The following is a 17,299-nucleotide window of genomic DNA, read 5'->3' on the forward strand; positions in this document are numbered from 1 at the left end:
GCCAGGATGTCTGTTGGCTTTGGCTCCAGGGACCAAGGGAGGCAGCCCCAGGGAGTGAGAGTCTCCCAGCCTCGGGTCAGCGGGGATCGGGTGCTGCTGGTCCTGGAATTCCACACCGAAAGGATGTCGGGGTCACCTGGCATGTGGGGCCCTCACAGGGTGGTGCTGCACTGGGGTCTCCTGTGGGGACCGGCCTGCCAGAGCCTCCTCTCCTTCCCAGGTGACGACGGCAGCGGCTCGGGCAGCGGTGATGGCTGTCTGGATGACCTCTGCGGCCGGAGGGTCAGCAGGAAGAGCTCCAGCTCCCGGACACCCTTGACGCATGCCCTCCCAGGCCTGTCGGAGCAGGAAGGGCAGGAGACCTCCGCTGCCAGCCACCCCCAGCCCCCCACCTTCCTCCTGCCCCTCCTCCTCTTCCTGGCCCTTACAGTAGCCAGGCCCCGGTGGCGGTAACTGCCCCAAGGCCCCAGGGACAGAGGCCAAGGACTGACTTTGCCAAAAATACAACACAGACGATATTTAATTCACCTCAGGCTGGAGAGGCCTGGGGTGGGACAGGGAGGGCTGCTGGCTCTGAGCAGGGGCAGGCGCAGAGGTCCCAGCCCCAGGCCTGGCCTCGCCTGCCTCTCTGCCTTTTAATTTTGTATGAGGTCCTCAGGTCAGCTGGGAGCCAGTGTCCCCACAAGCCATGTATTTCAGGGACCTCAGGGGCACCTCCGGCTGCCTAGTCCTCCCCCCAGCTCCCTGCACCGCTGCAGAAGCAGCCCCTCGAGGCCTACAGAGGAGGCCTCAAAGCAACCCGCTGGAGCCCACAGCGAGCCTGTGCCTTCCTCCCCGCCTCCTCCCGCTGGGACTCCCAGCAGAGCCCACCAGCCAGCCCTGGCCCACCCCTCAGCCTCCAGAGAAGCCCTGCAAGGGCTCTCTGGGTGTCCACCATCCAGGGTCTAGCGGAGCCTCTGAGATGATGCATGATACCCTCCCCTCAGTGCAGGCTGCAGAGCCCGGCCCCACCTCCCCGCGCCCTTGAGGGGCCCCAGCGTCTGCAGGTGGGTCCTGAGAAAGCATCAGCGCTGAGGGGTCTGAGGACTCTGTCCTCCCACAGACCTGCGGGAGGGGCCTCCATGTGCAGACGAGGGCCACTGACCCACCTGCACTTCTGCTGGAGGAGGGGGAGCTGGGCCCAAGGCCCAGGGAGGCAGCGTGGGCTCTGCCGATGTGGGCTGCCACCTCACACACGGGGCTCACGGGGCAGGCCTTGCTGGGGTCCAGGGCTGTGTGAGGACCCCAAGGGCTGAGGAGCAGCCGGGACCCGCCTGCTCCCATCCTCACCCAGATCAGGAACCAGGGCCTCCCTGTTCAGGGTGACACAGGCCAGGGCTCAGAGTGACCCTCAGCTGTCACCTGCTCACAGGGATGCTGGTGGCTGGTGAGACCCCACACTGCAGACGGGAATGCGTAGGTCCCTTCCCGACCCAGCCAGCTGCAGGGGACGGGGACCTGGATAGTTAAGGGCTTTTCTAAACGTGCATCCATTTACTGACACTTCCTGTCCTTGTTCACGGAGAGCTGTTCGCTCCTCCCAGATAGCTCTGGAGGGACACAGGGCCCACCTTGGACCCTGGTGACCTCCTGTCACTCACTGAGGCCATCAGGGCCCTGCCCCAGGCCTAGACGGGCCCTCCTTCCCTCCTGTGCCCCAGCTGCCAGGCGGCCCTGGGGAGGGGTGGTGTGGTGTTGGGAAGGGGTCCTGCAGGGGGAGGAGGACTTGGAGGGTCTGGGGGCAGCTGTCCTGAACCGACTGACCCTGAGGAGGCCGCTTAGTGCTGCTTAGCTTTTCATCACCGTCCCGCACAGTGGATGGAGGTCCCCGGTTGCTGGTCAGGTCCCCATGGCTTCTGTTCTCTGGAACCTGACTTTAGACGTTTTGGGTTCAGGAGCCCCCAACACAGGCATGTCCACCCCATAATAACCCTGCCAGTGCCAGGGTGGGCTGGGGACTCTGGCACAGTGATGCCAGGCGCCAGGACAGCAGCACTCCCGCTGCACACAGACGGCCCGGGGGCGGCGCTCAGACCCCACCCGACACTCATCTCTGGAAGGGGCAGCCCTGAGTGGTCACTGGTCAGGGCAGTAGCCAAGCCTGCTGTGTCCTTCCTCCACAAGGTCCCCCCACCGCTCAGTGTCAGCGGGTGACGTGTGTTCTTTTGAGTCCTTGTATGAATAAAAGGCTGGAGACCTACAGCAGGGCAAGGCCTCATGGAGAGAGAAAGAGGGAGAGAGTGAGAGAGAGAGAGAGAGTGTGTGTGTGTGTGTGTGTCCGTCCGTCTGGGGCTTGGGCGTGGACCACACTTCCGTGTTTGGAGTGAACGTGCAGCCCCTGTCAGCTGTGCCCTTCAGCCTCTCTGTGGCTCCACCTCGCCCTGGGCAGACTCAGGTCTGTCCGCCCCCTCCTTGGTGCCGGGGAGAAGGAGAAGGCCAGGGCACGGAGACCCAGACGGCCTCCAGCAGGCCCCCACCACCTCCCATCTACCTCTTCCCGCCTCCTGTCCCTGCTCTGGGCACACACAGCACGGAGATCCTCTACCCCTGGAAGGTTCTGGTTCCTGCCAGGTGGTCTCAGAGATACCCAAGGGGCCAGACAGAAGGAACCAGCATTGTCCCAAGGATGCCCTGGTGGTCGTTTGTCCCCAGCCTCCTTTCTCCCGAGGCGGAGGGTCCTGCGTAACCCTAGGGGCTCCCTATAGCCCCGCTCCTGTTCCTGTGGGGGTCATGGCCAGCGGCTGGGAAGTGGCACAGCGGCACTGGCAGAAGCGCCCACTGTCCTGGGTGTGTCCCTCAGCTGCCTTATTGAGAACTGCAGCCACTACAGGGTGGTCTGGTGAACATTTTTAACATTACGCTTCCATCATCTGGGACCCAGGAATACTTAGGGCCCCCTAGCAACTGGGACCTCCAGGCCCCTTGTAAGTGTGAGAGCACAGAGGGGTGGGTGAGCACCCTGGGAGGGAGACGCAGCTCCACCACCCCTGCTGAAGTCCACTGCTCAGTAGGTCACAGCTCTGGGCAGGACCAGGCCTCCCACAAAGCATCTGCAGCCGCCAGGTCCCTGGTAGCCACGGTCCTCACTTGCAGGCCCCTCCACAAGTCCCGGAGGCCCGGCTCCTCCCCTGGGAAATGAGGGTGGGGTGAAGTCCTCTCCCTGGCTGGCCAGGGGATGCAGCCTGGGGGCTCATTGGGGCCCCTAGGGGACAGGCGAGCAGCCAGACTCTCATCGGTAGTTGTGGACGATGCATTTGGTCCGGCCGGCAGGATCTCAGGCTTCCAGGCACCACCTTGCCCAGCTGCTTCAAGACTTCCACAAGCCCTTTTTGAACCCGGGCAAATGCATCTTTCCTGTCAGGGAAAGGAGGACACAGGTGCGATGTGCACCCTGTGCAGAACCGACACCAGGCCAGGAGTGGGTGGGCAGGGACACCCGGCCCGTCTCAGCCCTGCCTGCCCGGCCACACCTCAGACCACCAGGGAGCTCCCAAGTTCTGCCCACCCCGGTGCTGCCCGAAGAGGCTGCTCAGGGAGAGACCCCTTCCAGCCGGGACTGGCTCTCAGTCCCCCTCCGTTCCTCACAGGAATTCCAGAAGCCAGAGGCAAACTGGCCCACCCACACTGATAGGCAGAGAGCAGCCCCTCAGTCAGCCTCCCTTGAGCAGCCCAGCCCAGCCCAGCCGCGGTGGGTGGCCCCAGCGTCCCACACTATCTGCAGGCAGCCCTGGCAGGCCAGCATGGGTGTCTGCTCCACACGAACATGCACCCATCACACGTGCACACACACATGCACACACACACGTATGAACACATAACGTCCTCTGCATGCACAAAGCACACATATCCATACACGTGCACACTCCTGCACATGCACGCACTCACATGCACACGTGCCCATACACACACATGCACACATGCCCATACACACACATGCACACATGCCCATACACACACATGCACATGTGCACACTCCTACACGTACACACATGCACACATACATAGGTATGAACATGTACAATGCCCTGTGCATACACAAGCACACGTATCCACGTGCACACACATCCTCCTGCACATGCATGCACTCACATGTACACATGCCCATACACATGCATGCACATGTGCACACGCTTATGCATATGCACACATGTAGACACATGCACGTGCCCATACACACATGCACACATTACATACATGCATAGTACACACGCATGCACTCACACAGAGACAGACACATCCGTGGGTGCACACACTGCTCCTGTCCAGGTGACCCTAAGTATTCTTTATCTGGGGACAAGGCTCTCTGTCAAGAAACACCGTTTATAATTGCAGTGCTCCTTCGAGTTTGGGACAGAGGACTAACTCCCACCTCTCAGTCCACCTTCCTCCTGCCCTAAGTGGCACTACTGAAACCTCCTGCACTACTGAAATCATGGAAGGACCATAACTGGGCGTCCATCTCTCCAACAGACACTGAAGGCTGGTGGCACAGCATGTGTCACAGCCATCAAAGAAGGGGGTAGAGTCTAGGGAAAGTGGGGTTCTGAGAGACCCCAACAAGGCCACCACAGCTTTCCTGAGAGTGGGTGAGGGGCAGTGAAGCACACAGGCTTCACAGACACCAGGGCTGTGGATGAGCCGGAGGCAGTCACTGCCCAGCAAGCTGTCCCCGTGTGCACAGGAGCCCCTCCCAGATGAGGCCACCCCACAAAGCAAAACCAGTGAGTCTAAACATTTCCCTCCTTCTTTCAAATGACCTGGAAATATGAACAGGAACCTTCATGGTTTCTAGCACAAACCCATGTTTATACTCAACCTGGGAAAGCACAAAAAAGCCAGTAAAAAACTTACAGGAGACGTCAAAATATGCAGCATCGGCCTGGGAAGTCAGACCAAGTGTCCTGATGTGAGAATTACAAGAAACAGGAGCGAACACTGGGAAATGTTGACTTTGAAAAGATGACAGCAACATAGTAGACTCAGCTAAAATAACGCCCTTTCCTCACAGACACGTTGAAATTCTGGAAAACATCAGTTTCACAAAGTCAATACCTATCTGAGGTCACAGGAGAGCTAAAAACCTCATGTGCTGAAAAGAAAAAGAAAGTGAGAGGCTTCCATGAATGGGAAGCGGAGAGAGTGGTGTATCAGGCACAGAAATACCCTCTCAGGATAGAAGCTTGGGAGTGAGGGGTGCCCACAGACCTGGGTGAGGGCTGGGAGTTGGAACTGGAACCCCAGGTGACCTGGACACCTCAAAGAAACGACAAAGTTCTCCTTATTGCCAGAGATGGGCCAGGGAAGCTTTTGCTGCCTAGGGATCTGGGCAGGGAAAAAAACAAAAAAACAAAAATCCTCCTTGAAGAATCAGTGGCTGGTGACAAAAGATAATGAGTAAATACAAAAGTACCTAGAGGGTTTGTCCACAGTGAGGAAGTGAGATTCCCTCAGAGAAATCACAAAGCCTCAGAACAGGAGCTCAAATTCTTTTTTTTTTTTTTTTTTTTTTTTGAGACAGAGTCTCTGTCTCCAGGCTGGAGTGCAGTGGTGTTCGGCTCACTGCAACCTCCGCCTCCTGGGTTCAAGCGATTCTCCTGCCTCAGCCTCCCAAGTAGCTGAGATTACAAGATTCTTTAAAATTTCAAAATGAAAAAAAAAATAAAATCTGCCACCAGAGCCAGCACCCTGAGAACTTTAGATGATAGAGCAAACTGAAATGATCTATAAAATAAGTGTTTTGTGTTATCAAAGAGAAAAGGGGGAGAAATAGAAACCATAAGGATAGAACAATTCCATTTTTAAAAAGAAAAAATAAGGAGATTGGAAAAAGTACCAAGTGGAAGTAATGTCAGCAAGATGGCAGAACAGGGGACCCCCTGCTTTTAGCCACCCATTGCAACAAGAATTTGGCAGTCATCCACACACAAAAGTGCCTTCGTGGGAGCCTCAGGACTCTGGTAGGAGGCTGTGAGATCCTGATGGAGCCCACCTGAGAAGGGCTGTTTTAAGAGGGCAGGTTTGCACCCAGGTTGCAGGCTCGCCAAATGGGGTCCTTTGCAGATCCAGAAATGGCCTCATCCCCCTGTGGACTCAACGACAGCCTTGTTTGGCTCTCCTGACACAGGAACCAACTGCCCAGGGACCTCCTGGAAGATACACCAGTCCATCCCCCTGAAGGCAGGCCCACCAACCTTGGTTCCACTGCACATCCCGAAACAGCCCTGTAAGTCAGCTCCAACCCTGCAGCTGCAGTCTGAAAGCCCTGCCTTCCCAAAGACGTGTTGGGAGACACTCTTGCCTGAGTTAGGCCACAGAATCCCACAAAAGGTGTGGAAATGGTTCTGAGTTTACTCCATCCTTCCCCAGTCACAGTCCTGGAGCAGTCCTGCCCACCCAGGGACACTGACAGACAAGCCCATCTGTATGCTGGGAGGCAGGCCTACCAATCTACGGCCGCATGCTGGGAGGCAGGCCTACCAATCTACAACTGCACAGGCTGAAAGAGCCCTGTGACCCAGCTCCAGCCCCACTCCGCCATGGTCTGAAGGCAGTCCTGCCCACCCCAAGCACCTGACAGGAGGCATGCCCATCTGTGCCCCCAGAGGCAGGCCTACAGACCTCAGCCTCAGCTGTGAACCTTAAAGTGGCCTTGTGACTTGGTTTCATCTCCTTTTAACCACAGTCAGTGCTGCCTGTCAGGGACTCACCCAGTGACTGAGTGCACCCTTGTCCCAGAGCTAGCCCTATTCCGCAAGGTCTTAGAGGCAGTCCAGTCTGCCCAGGGACCAGACATGATCAATGCCTGCTCCTTCCTTGAATAGGCCCACCGACCACAAACCCCACTGTAGACACAGCAGCAGCCATGTGACTAAACTAATCCTGGAGGCAATCCCTTCAGAGACCCAACAGATCTTTATCTGCCAAAATCAGTCTGTAAAGGCTGAAAGAGGTGTTTGCTCCTTCAAATTGAGATACCAATGCAAGGCTCTATGAATAATAAAGAATCAGGCCAACATGATGCCACAGCTGGGCACGGTGGCTCACACCTGTCATCCCAGCAGTTTGGGAGTCTGAGGCAGGTAGGTTGCTTGAGGTCAGGAGTTCAAGACCAGCCTGGCCAACACAGTGAAACCTCATCTCTACTAAAATTATAAAAATTAACCAGGCATGGTGGTGCATGCTTGTAATCCCAGCTATTCGGGAGGCTGAGGTGGGAGAATCGCTTGAACCCAGGAGATGGAGGCTGCAGTGAGCTGAGATTCTGCCACTGTACTCCAGCCTGGGTGACAAGAGCGAAACTCTGTCTCAAAAAAAAAAAAAAAAAAAATGATACTACCAAAAGAAACTAGTAAAGCTCCAGTAAGTGATCCCAAAGAAACGAAGATCTATAAATTGCCTGACAATTCAAAACAATCATCTTAAAGAAACTCAATAACATGCGAGATAACTGAGACAACCAAAAAAATAAGAAAAACAAATGCATAAAATGTAAAGTGTAATAGAAAAATGGAAATCATAAAAAAGAACCAAATAGAAGTCCTAGAGCTGAAAAACACAATCACAAAATTGAAAAATTCAATAAAGAGCTTCAACAGACTCGATCATACAGAAGAAAGAATCGGTAAACTTGACAAATTATTTAAAACTAACCAATTAACCAAAAAAAAGAATAAAAAAGGAGTAAATATTAAAGAGTGAAAAAAGCATACGGGACCTACGGAGACCAACAAGAAAATAAATATGTGAATTATAGAAGTCTCAAAAGAAGACAGAAACAAAGGGGCAGAAAGCTTATTTAAAGAAACAAAGGTGGAAAACTTTCCAAAGCTGGGGTAGATATGGACAGATTCCACATGGATGTGGATATATGTTGATGCAAGGTTCAACATATGAAAACCTATAAATGTGATACACCATATTAACAGAATAAAGGATAACAATCGTATGGTCATCTCAATAGATACAGAAAAAGTATTTGACAAAATTCAACATCCTGTTTCGGTAAAAACTCTCAACAAATCAGATACAGAAGGAATATACCTCAACGTGATGGAAGACATATACAACAAGCCTACAGCTAACATTATACTCAGTAGTGAAAAGCTGAAAGCATTTCCTCTAAGATCATGAACAAGACAAGGGTGCCCACTTTCACCACTTATATTTAATGTGTTATTGGAAGTCCTTGCCAGAGCAATTAGGCAAGAAAGGAAATAAAAGGCATCCACATCAGAAAGGAGGAAGTTAAACTGTCTCTGTTTGCCAATAACATAATCATTTGTTTTTTTATTTGAGACAGAGTCTCACTCTGTCACCCAGGCTGGAGTGCAGTGGCACGATCTTGGCTCACTGCAAGCTCCGCCTCCCAGGCTCATGCCATTCTCCTGCCTCAGCCTCCCAAGTAGCTGGGACTACAGGCACCTGCCACCACACCTGGCTAATTTTTTTTTTTTTTTTTAGTAGAGATGGGTTTCACTGTGTTAGCCAGGATGGTCTAGATCTCCTGACCTTGTGATCTCGGCCTCCCAAAGTGCTGGGATTACAGGCGTGAGCCACCGTGCCTGGCCAACATGATCTTTTTAAAAAAAACTTTTAGGTTCAGGGGTACATGTGCAGGTTTCTTATATAGGTAAACTCGTGTCACGGGGGTTTGTTGTACAGATTGTTCCATCACCCAGATACTAAACCTAGTACTTAATAGTTATTTTTTCTAATCTCTCCAAACTCTTACCCTCCACCCTCAAGAAGGACTCAGTGTCTGTTGTTCCCCTTTTTTGTATCCAAATGTTTTAATCATTTAGCTCCCACTTAATATAAGTGAGAACATGTGTATTTAGTTTTCCGTTCATGCGTTAGTTTGCTAAGGATAATAGCCTCCAGCTCCATCCACATTCCTGCAAAGGACATGATCTCATTTTTTTTTATGGCTGCACAGTACTTCATGGTGTATATGTACCACATTTTCTTGATCCAATCTACCACTGATGGGCATTTATATTGATTCCATGTCCTTGCTATTGTGAGCACAACTACAATGAACATACGTGTGCATATGTCTTTACAGTAGTACCATTTATATTCCTTTGGATACATACCCAGTGATGGGATTGCTGAGTCAAGTGCCAGCTCTGTTTTTATCTCTTTGAGGAATCACCACACTGCTTTCCACAATGGTTGAACTAATTTACATTCCCACCAACAGTGTGTAGGCATTCCCTTTTCTCTGCAATCTCACCTGCATCTATTATTTTTTTTACTTCTAATCATAGCCATTCTGACTGGTGTGAGATGGTATCATATTGTGGTTTTGATTTGCATTTCTCTAATGATCAGTGATATTAAGCTTTTTTCATACGCTTGTTGGCTGGATACGTATGTCTTCTTTTGAAGAGTGGACGTGATCTCTTATATATGCAAAATTCTAAAAGTTCCACCAAAAAACCTGTTAGAAGTAATAAATGAATTCATTAAAGTCGCAAGATACAATATCAACATACAAAAATTAGTTGTGTTTTTATGCACTAACAATGAACTACCTGAAAAGGAAATTAAGAAAACAATCCCATTTACAATAGCATAAAAATAACAAAATACTTAGCAATAAATTTAAGCGAGGTAAAATATCCTTGCTTAAATACTTAAATACTAAGCAATAAATTTAAGCGAGGTAAAAGAACCTTGCTTAAATACTTAAATAAAATACTTAGCAATAAATTTAAGGGAGGTAAAGAATCCTCGCTTAAATTTATTGCTAAGTATTTTATTATTTTTATGCTATTGCAAATGGCATTGTTTTCTTAATTTCTTTTTCAGATAGTTCATTGTTAGTGCATAAAAACACAACTAATTTTTGTATGCTGATATTGTATCTTACAACTTTAATGAATTCATTATTACTTCTAACAGGCTTTTTGGTGGAAATTTTAGAATATATACTGAATACCATAAATATATAAATACTATAAAACATAGAATATATACTTCAAACTATAAAATATTGATGACAGAAATTCAGGTACAAACAAATGGAAGACATTTTATGTTCATGGATTGGAAGAATACTGTTAAAATGTCCATACTACCCAAAGCAGTCTACAAACTCAATGCAATGTCTATCAAAATTCCAATGGCATTTTTTTTACAGAAATAGCAAAAACAATCTTAAAATTTGTGTGGAATCACAAAATACTCTAAACAGCTAAAGCAATCTTGCAAAAGAACAAATCTGGATATATCACACATCCTGTTTTAAAGTATATTACAAAGCTGTAGTAATCAAAACAGTATGATACAGTAATAAAAACAGATACAATGAAACAGAACATAGAGTCCAGAAATAAACTCACACATATGCAGCCAACTAATCTTTGACAAGGGGACCAAGAATATACAATAGTAAAAGGAGCCTCTTTAGCAAATGGCGCTTGGAAAGTTGGATATCTACATGCAGAAAAGTGAAATTGGACTCTTAGCTTACACCATATACAAAAATTAAATGGATTAAAAGTATCAATGTAAGACCTGAAACCATAAAATTTCTAGAAGAAGACATAAGGAAAATGCCCCTTGACATTGGTCTTGATAATGACTTTTTAGATATGACACCAAAAACACAGGCAACAAAAGCAAAAATAAAAAGTGGGTCTACATCAAACTAAAAAGCCCTGCACAGCAAAAGAAACAATAAAATAAAAGTCAATCTACAGAACTGGTGAAAATCTTTGTAAACCACATATCTGAATTAGATTTATGTCCAAAATACTTAAGAAATTCATACAACTTAACAGCAAAAAAACAAATAGCCTGATTTTTTAAATGGGTAAAAGATCTGAATAGAAATATTTTCAAAGAAAACGGCCAACAGGTATATGAAAAGGTGCTCATCTAATCATCAGGGAAATGAAAATCAAAACCACAATGAGACATCGCCTCACACCTGTTAGGATGGCCATTATCAAAAAGACAAGAGATAACAAGTGTTGATGAGGGTGTGGAGAAAAGGGAACCCTTGTGCACAACTTATGAGAATGATTGGTACAGCCTTCGTAGAAAACAGTATGGAGGTTTCTCAAAAATTAAAAATAGAATTATTGTATGAACCAGCAGTCCCACTAGTGGGCATATATCCAAAGGAAATGAAATCACTGTGTCAAAGAGATACCTGCACTCCCATCTTCATTGCAGCATCATTCCTAATAGCCAAGAAATGGAAACAACCTAAGTGCCGGTGGATGGAAGGATGGATGGATGGATGGAGAAAATTGATGCATATATGCAATGTAATACTATTCAGCTATACAAAGGAAGGAAACCCTGCCTTTTGCAACAACATGGATGAACCTGAAGGACATTATGCTCAGTGAAATAAGCCAGACGCAGATGGACAAACACTGTGTGATTTCACTTGTATGTGGAATCTTAAAAACTCAAATTCGTAAAAGCAGAGAGTAGAAGGGTGGTTGTCAATAACTGGGGGTGGGGTGGGGCATGGAGATAGGTTGGTCAAAGGGCGCAAACTTTCAGTTAGACAGGATGAGTAAGTTCTGGGGTCTCATGTACAGCATGGTGACTGTAGTTAATAGTACTGTGTTGTTTACTTGAAATTTGCTAAGAGAGTAGATTGTAAGTGTCCTCATCTCACACACACATGTGCACACACCCATCTCACATCACACACACATGCTTGCACACCCACCTCACATCACACACACATGCGCACACACCCACCTCACGTCACACACACGTGCGCACACACCCACCTCACGTCACACACGCGCGCACACCCACCTCACGTCACGCACATGCACGCACACCCAACTCACGTCACAGAGGTGCGCACACCCACCTCACATCACACACATGCACGCACACCCCTCACGTCACACACATGCACGCACACCCACCTCACATCACACACATGCATGCACACCCACCTCACATCACACACATGCACGCACACCCAACTCACGTCACACACACATGCGTGCACACCCCTCACGTCACACACACATGCGTGCACACCCACCTCATGTCACACACATGCGTGCACACCCACCTCATCACACATGCATGCACACCCAACTCACATCACACAGGCGTGCACACCCACCTCACGTCACACACGTGCACACACCCACCTGTCACACACATGCACGCACCCACCTCACGTCACACACACATACGCGCACACTCCACGTCACACACACGCATGCACCCACCTCAAGTCACACATGCCTGCACACCCACCTCACGTCACACACAAGTGCACACCCACCTCCCGTCACACACATGCGTGCACACCCACCTCACATCACACACGCACGCACACCCACCTCACGTCACACACACATGCGCGCACACCCACCTCATGCCACACACATGCGTGCACACCCACCTCACGTCACACACACATGCGCACACACCCACCTCACATCACACACATGCGTGGACACCCACCTCACATCACACACATGCATGCACACCCACCTCATGTCACACACACATGCACACACACACACCTGTCACACACACGTGCGCACACCCACAAATGGGAAGTATGAGAGGTGATGGATGTGTTCATTAATTTGATAATGGTCATTTCATGATGTGTATGGATATCAAATCATTATGTGTATACCGTGAATATATACAATTTTTATTTGTCAATTATACCTCAATAAAGTCAGGGGAAAAAGTACCAAGTGGAGCTGAAGTGGGAACAGTCCCCATCAGGAGGAGGCCAGACTCCCCACATGGGGAGGGTCAGTGGGGACTCTGCTGCAGCAGGCAGGGGCTGGGCTGTAAGGACCAAGAGGGAGCTCGGGTCTTGGACTTGCTAAGGTGGGAGATGGAACAAAGACCTCCCCGTGGAGATGACATAAGTGCACAGGCCCCTCCTCTACAGGTTCACAGCCTGAAGGCTACAAAAGACCACCCACTGTCTGCTTCCATCTGGACGACGTTGAACCTCTAGGGACAAGAAGAGTAGGCAAGGAAGCCTTAACTATACAGTGCGGGGCTGTGGCTGTCCACGTGGGAAAGATGAACAGTGTCCCTACTTCATGGTGTCAACACAAACATATCTTCATCACTCTCTCTTAGATGGAATATGGACCGAAATGTGAAAAGTGATGCCTCACCACCTGGAGATGACAGCAGAAGAGAACACGCATGGCTGCGTGATGGAGCAAGCATTCCCAGAGACAAAGCCCTATGCTGCAGAGGCAAAGGGGATGACGGTGAGGCATGCGTGCTCCAAACTGTGGGCACAGGCACGGCACTGTGAGACCAGGCCATAGAGCATGCAAGATGCTCTCACAAGCAATAAAAAAGACAGTTCAATAGGAAAAAGGGGCAAAGATCTCTCATACACACACATGTAATTCACCGACATGGAACTCTAAGTGGCCAATAAATTAATGTATGAAAAAGCACTGAACTTCACTCATCATCAAGGAAATGCAAACCAATGCTTTCCAACAGATGGTGCAGTGTAAAATCGTCACACAGAGGGCAAGTCCACATCGCACGCAAGGAGGTACAAATGAAAAGCAGAATCACAAAACAGGATAAAGGTGGCGGGTTTAGCTGCATCTCATTCTGTTTCCGTAAAATCCAGGCATTGGAGCAGGACAACACGTGTGTACATGTCCCACCGCATGCTGGTGGCTCAGGGCCTCCTTTGATTATTCTGTCATTTTTTGTTTTTGTTTTTAAGTTGCAATAGTGTACCAGGTCAGAACCAGGTTTTGAAAGGCCTTGAAGCTTATATGGTGGCAGCCAGTTACGTAAAGAAAAGTCACAAACAATTCAGCATGGAGGCACAACCTGTGTGGGAAGTTTCTCAGTTTTCCAGATAATCAAAGGAAGACACGGGCTGAAGCAGATGGGGGCTGGTGGGAAGGAGGGAGGGAGGCAGGTGCCAGCACTCCAGGCTCCAAGAAGAGGAGGCTAGGCTGGGCCCTGTCCCTGTGATGTCCAAGGAAGAAAACCCTGGCCCACAGCTATGTTGTCTGCCTCCTTCCTGGGACCATAGAACACACCTTGGCTACCCCCTCCTCCCACTGCCCCAACTTCCCAGAGAACACAGGAGCTTCCTGGCTTCTGGGAAGAACCCTGACACCCGAAAACTCCAGGCCTTTTATCTCCAGCACAGCCTTCCAGGTCAGAACCAGAGCCACCCTCTCTGCCTCCTGCGGTCTCCTCATCACCATCTATGTCCCTCTCAGACCCCAGCACCTCTTTCCGTTCATAGTTTTCTTGCCCTCTCTGCCCAAGGCTCCTCTGGCAGCCGCCTGGCATCCCCTAGGTGGCTGCCCACTCTCCTGAGAGGCAAGGTATAGTGGGGCCTGGGGGCGGCGGGTGGTGTAGGCTGAGCCCGAGGAGGGGCTGGCCCCAGGCCCACCCTCAACAAACCGATCCTTCAGCAGCCACCTGGGCAAGCCCAACCCTCCACTCTGCAATGAGGCCTGCAGGGCCTGGAGGCTGCCCAGGGTTCAGGCCAGTGGGGGGACACAGCGGAAGCAGGAGAGGGAGGAATGTCAGGCTGGGGCACAGAGCACCCTTGGACCTACTGGGACCCCCTTCTGTAGCGCCTTCAATAGCAGCACAGCTGGGCTGGGGGCTGGTGCTCGGCAGATGACAGCAGACTCAGGGACACCCTTCCCGGGCCTTTGGGCCAGTGCACATGAAGCTGTGTTCCCTTGCTGCCCCAGAGAGTTGGGGTAGAGCCCCAGGGTGGGAGCCCTCTCCTTTGCTCCCAGTCCCACTGTAGAGCGTCCCAGGGAGCTTCAGACTCACCACATGTCCCAGTCTCTGTATCTCCCTGCCTTCCCTCCCCGGATCCCCCTGCTCCTCATCTCCATCTCCTGGGCGACCCCCTCCTCCCACTCCAGACCACCCGACTTCCCCGCCACTGAGGCTCCTTCATACCTGCCAGGGCTCCACGGTGCCTGCCTGCCCAGCTCACTGTCACTGGCTCAGGAGGCAGCAGCGGCATGCAAGTCAGGAAGGGGAATGGCCTGCGCCCAGGCAGAGTGGGTGACGCCCTGGACACCCTGGAGAACCACGGGACGCTCCCATGTCCCTCCCTCTCCCTGCTTCCAAGGGAGATGGCTGGAAGGAAGTTATCAGAAACGGTGGCTTGTGGAGCACCTGGGATGAGCTCCAGGCCTCAGGCTTCTTAAAGACACCATGGCTGTGGCTTGGCCCGGCCATCTTGCGCCCAGCAGGTACACCATCCCGCCCAGCCACGGTGCCTGGTCCTCAGCCTTCGAGGGGACAGGTGAGTGTGCATCCACCTTCCAGATGGACCCTGAGCTGCTCCTCCCAGGCCCTCTGCCCAGGATCCCCACTCACCATCCAGTGCCCAGGGCGGCTGTGGGGTACCAAGGCTGCCCTTCTGGGGAGGCATGGTGGGGGAGGCACTAACTCTAAAACAAAAGGGCAGGCGACCATCTCACAGCCAGGGTAGGACTGAAGATGGCTGTGGGAATGGGGCGCGGTGGGCAAGGACAAGCACCCCCGTATCCCTCCCTCACCTAGAGACTGCCCAGGACAGCCTGGAGGGGTCCCGGGGGCACAGGCGGCTCCCTGTGCCTGCTGTCCTGCCTCCCCGTGGGGGCAAGAGAAGCCTCCAGCCAGAAGCCTGGGACACGTCTCAGAGAGGCTGCTCAGGGGAGAAAAGAGCCGAGGGCCCTGAGAAGCAGCGGGGGGTCTGGATCCCGGGGATTGTCTCCCCTCCCTCTGCCCCCGCATGGCCCCACATGCTCCTAGATGAGCACTGTAGCTCTCACATGTGGCCCTCATCCCAGAACTCCACATTCACAGATAGCCAAGGGGCCAGGCTGCACTGTGGCCCCCAAGGGGAGGATGGAGGGCCGTGCTGAGCACCCAGTTCTCGGGGGACCTCCTCTAGGGCTCAAGAGCAGAAGCAGACAGGGCCCAGCACCCTCCAGGCCACAGCCACTTTTCCACCTTGCAGAGCAGAGTGACTCTGCAGGAGCCCAGGGAGGCCCCGGCAAGCCTCCTTCCACTGCGAACGCTCTGGTGGTGCCGGACTCCACACTGCTGGAGTGCAGACAGCTGGGTCCATAAAGGGGAAAGCTGACCACGCTGACAGCGAAGGGCCCTGGTTGTTTCTGAGGGTCTCTGAGGATAAGACCCAGCTGCTGGAGCCCCTTGAGACCCTGAGGCAGCAGCTGGAGGTTCGGCAGCGTCTCTGCTCTAGACGGAGTCTCCATGGGAAGAGGGGCCTCGAGGGAGAGGAAGGACAGCCTGGAGGACCCCCCAGTGTCGGGGCCTGTCCACAAACTAGGTGAGGTACCCGACTTAAAGCAAAGCAGGGGCTCTATGAGGCGTGGGTCCTCCGCGTTCCCTCCCTGACATGCTGGTGACCACCACAGGCGGGGCAGGACCAGGATACGCCCTGAACCACGGAAGGTGGGGGGTAGGGGAGGCTTCACCACACATAGAACACACAGAGGTGAGCACAGTTTGGACAGGCAGGGCAGCCGTGCAAAATGAAGTCTGAGAAAGAATTAAAGATTGAAGTGCCAAAAAATTAACCAACAGAATGAGTTCAAGTGTGACCACCCATGGAAATGCATGCTGGCTTCCACCCAAGAAAGGGGCTGCAGAAAGCATTCCCACAAACCGCCAGGAGCTGCCAGGCTGTCATCCCAGCGTGCTGTGCGGCACCCGCCAGGGGACCAACAGCCAGAAAGACCGAAAGAGGCTCAGCAGGTATGGCGCCCACAGGGACCACGGCAACTACCCAGGGAACTCCGATGCCCTGCCGGCAACCACGCGTGTGGCCCCTTCACCAATGGGTGCAAAATATGAGATTCTATGGCTGCATGGACAGCGAGGAGGGCAGGGACGGCGGCAGGATGGGATTCTGGAAGTGGCTTGGCTGAGCTGCGCTTTGAAGGCAGAGCTGAGCAGACCTCAGGAAGGACCGGGTGTGAGGTGTGAAAGTGGAGAGGGGCCAGGGATGGTTCCTACAGAAAGGAAATTATCCAGCGCCAAGTGACCACAGCACCATCTCGCAAGCCAGAAAACTCTGCTCAGAAGATGCCAACTGTCTGCCAGTCAAATGAAACAAGATAATTGCTAAGTCCCGAAGAGACATTTTGGAACTTGACACACACTGCACAATTCATCTGGAAGAAAAAGCACACGGTCACCGCAGGGCCTTTCACAGGGCCAGTGAGGAGGAGGGTGGGGCTGTCCTGGCAGACGTGAAAAGGCCACGGAGCTG

At 51.7% G+C, this 17,299-nt stretch overlaps 2 protein-coding genes across 2 annotated transcripts in view; one reads left to right on the top strand and one right to left on the bottom strand.

Moving 5' to 3' along the window:
• The window catches only part of GPC1 (glypican 1), a 32,187-nt gene extending 29,948 nt beyond the window's left edge, over positions 1-2,239 (top strand). Inside the window, exon 9 of the mRNA XM_055291196.2 lies at positions 221-2,239. Within this exon, the coding sequence (XP_055147171.1) occupies positions 221-453 (233 nt within the window). The 3' untranslated portion in view covers positions 454-2,239. The remainder of the gene's footprint in view (positions 1-220) is intronic.
• A 1,022-nt stretch (positions 2,240-3,261) lies between these two features.
• The window catches only part of ANKMY1 (ankyrin repeat and MYND domain containing 1), a 96,923-nt gene continuing 82,885 nt past the window's right edge, over positions 3,262-17,299 (bottom strand). Inside the window, exon 18 of the mRNA XM_063645324.1 lies at positions 3,262-3,393. Coding sequence (XP_063501394.1) covers positions 3,347-3,393 — 47 coding nt within the window. The 3' untranslated portion in view covers positions 3,262-3,346. The remainder of the gene's footprint in view (positions 3,394-17,299) is intronic.

The sequence above is a fragment of the Symphalangus syndactylus genome, chromosome 8, assembly GCF_028878055.3.
Source record: "Symphalangus syndactylus isolate Jambi chromosome 8, NHGRI_mSymSyn1-v2.1_pri, whole genome shotgun sequence".
Taxonomy (NCBI): domain Eukaryota; kingdom Metazoa; phylum Chordata; class Mammalia; order Primates; family Hylobatidae; genus Symphalangus; species Symphalangus syndactylus.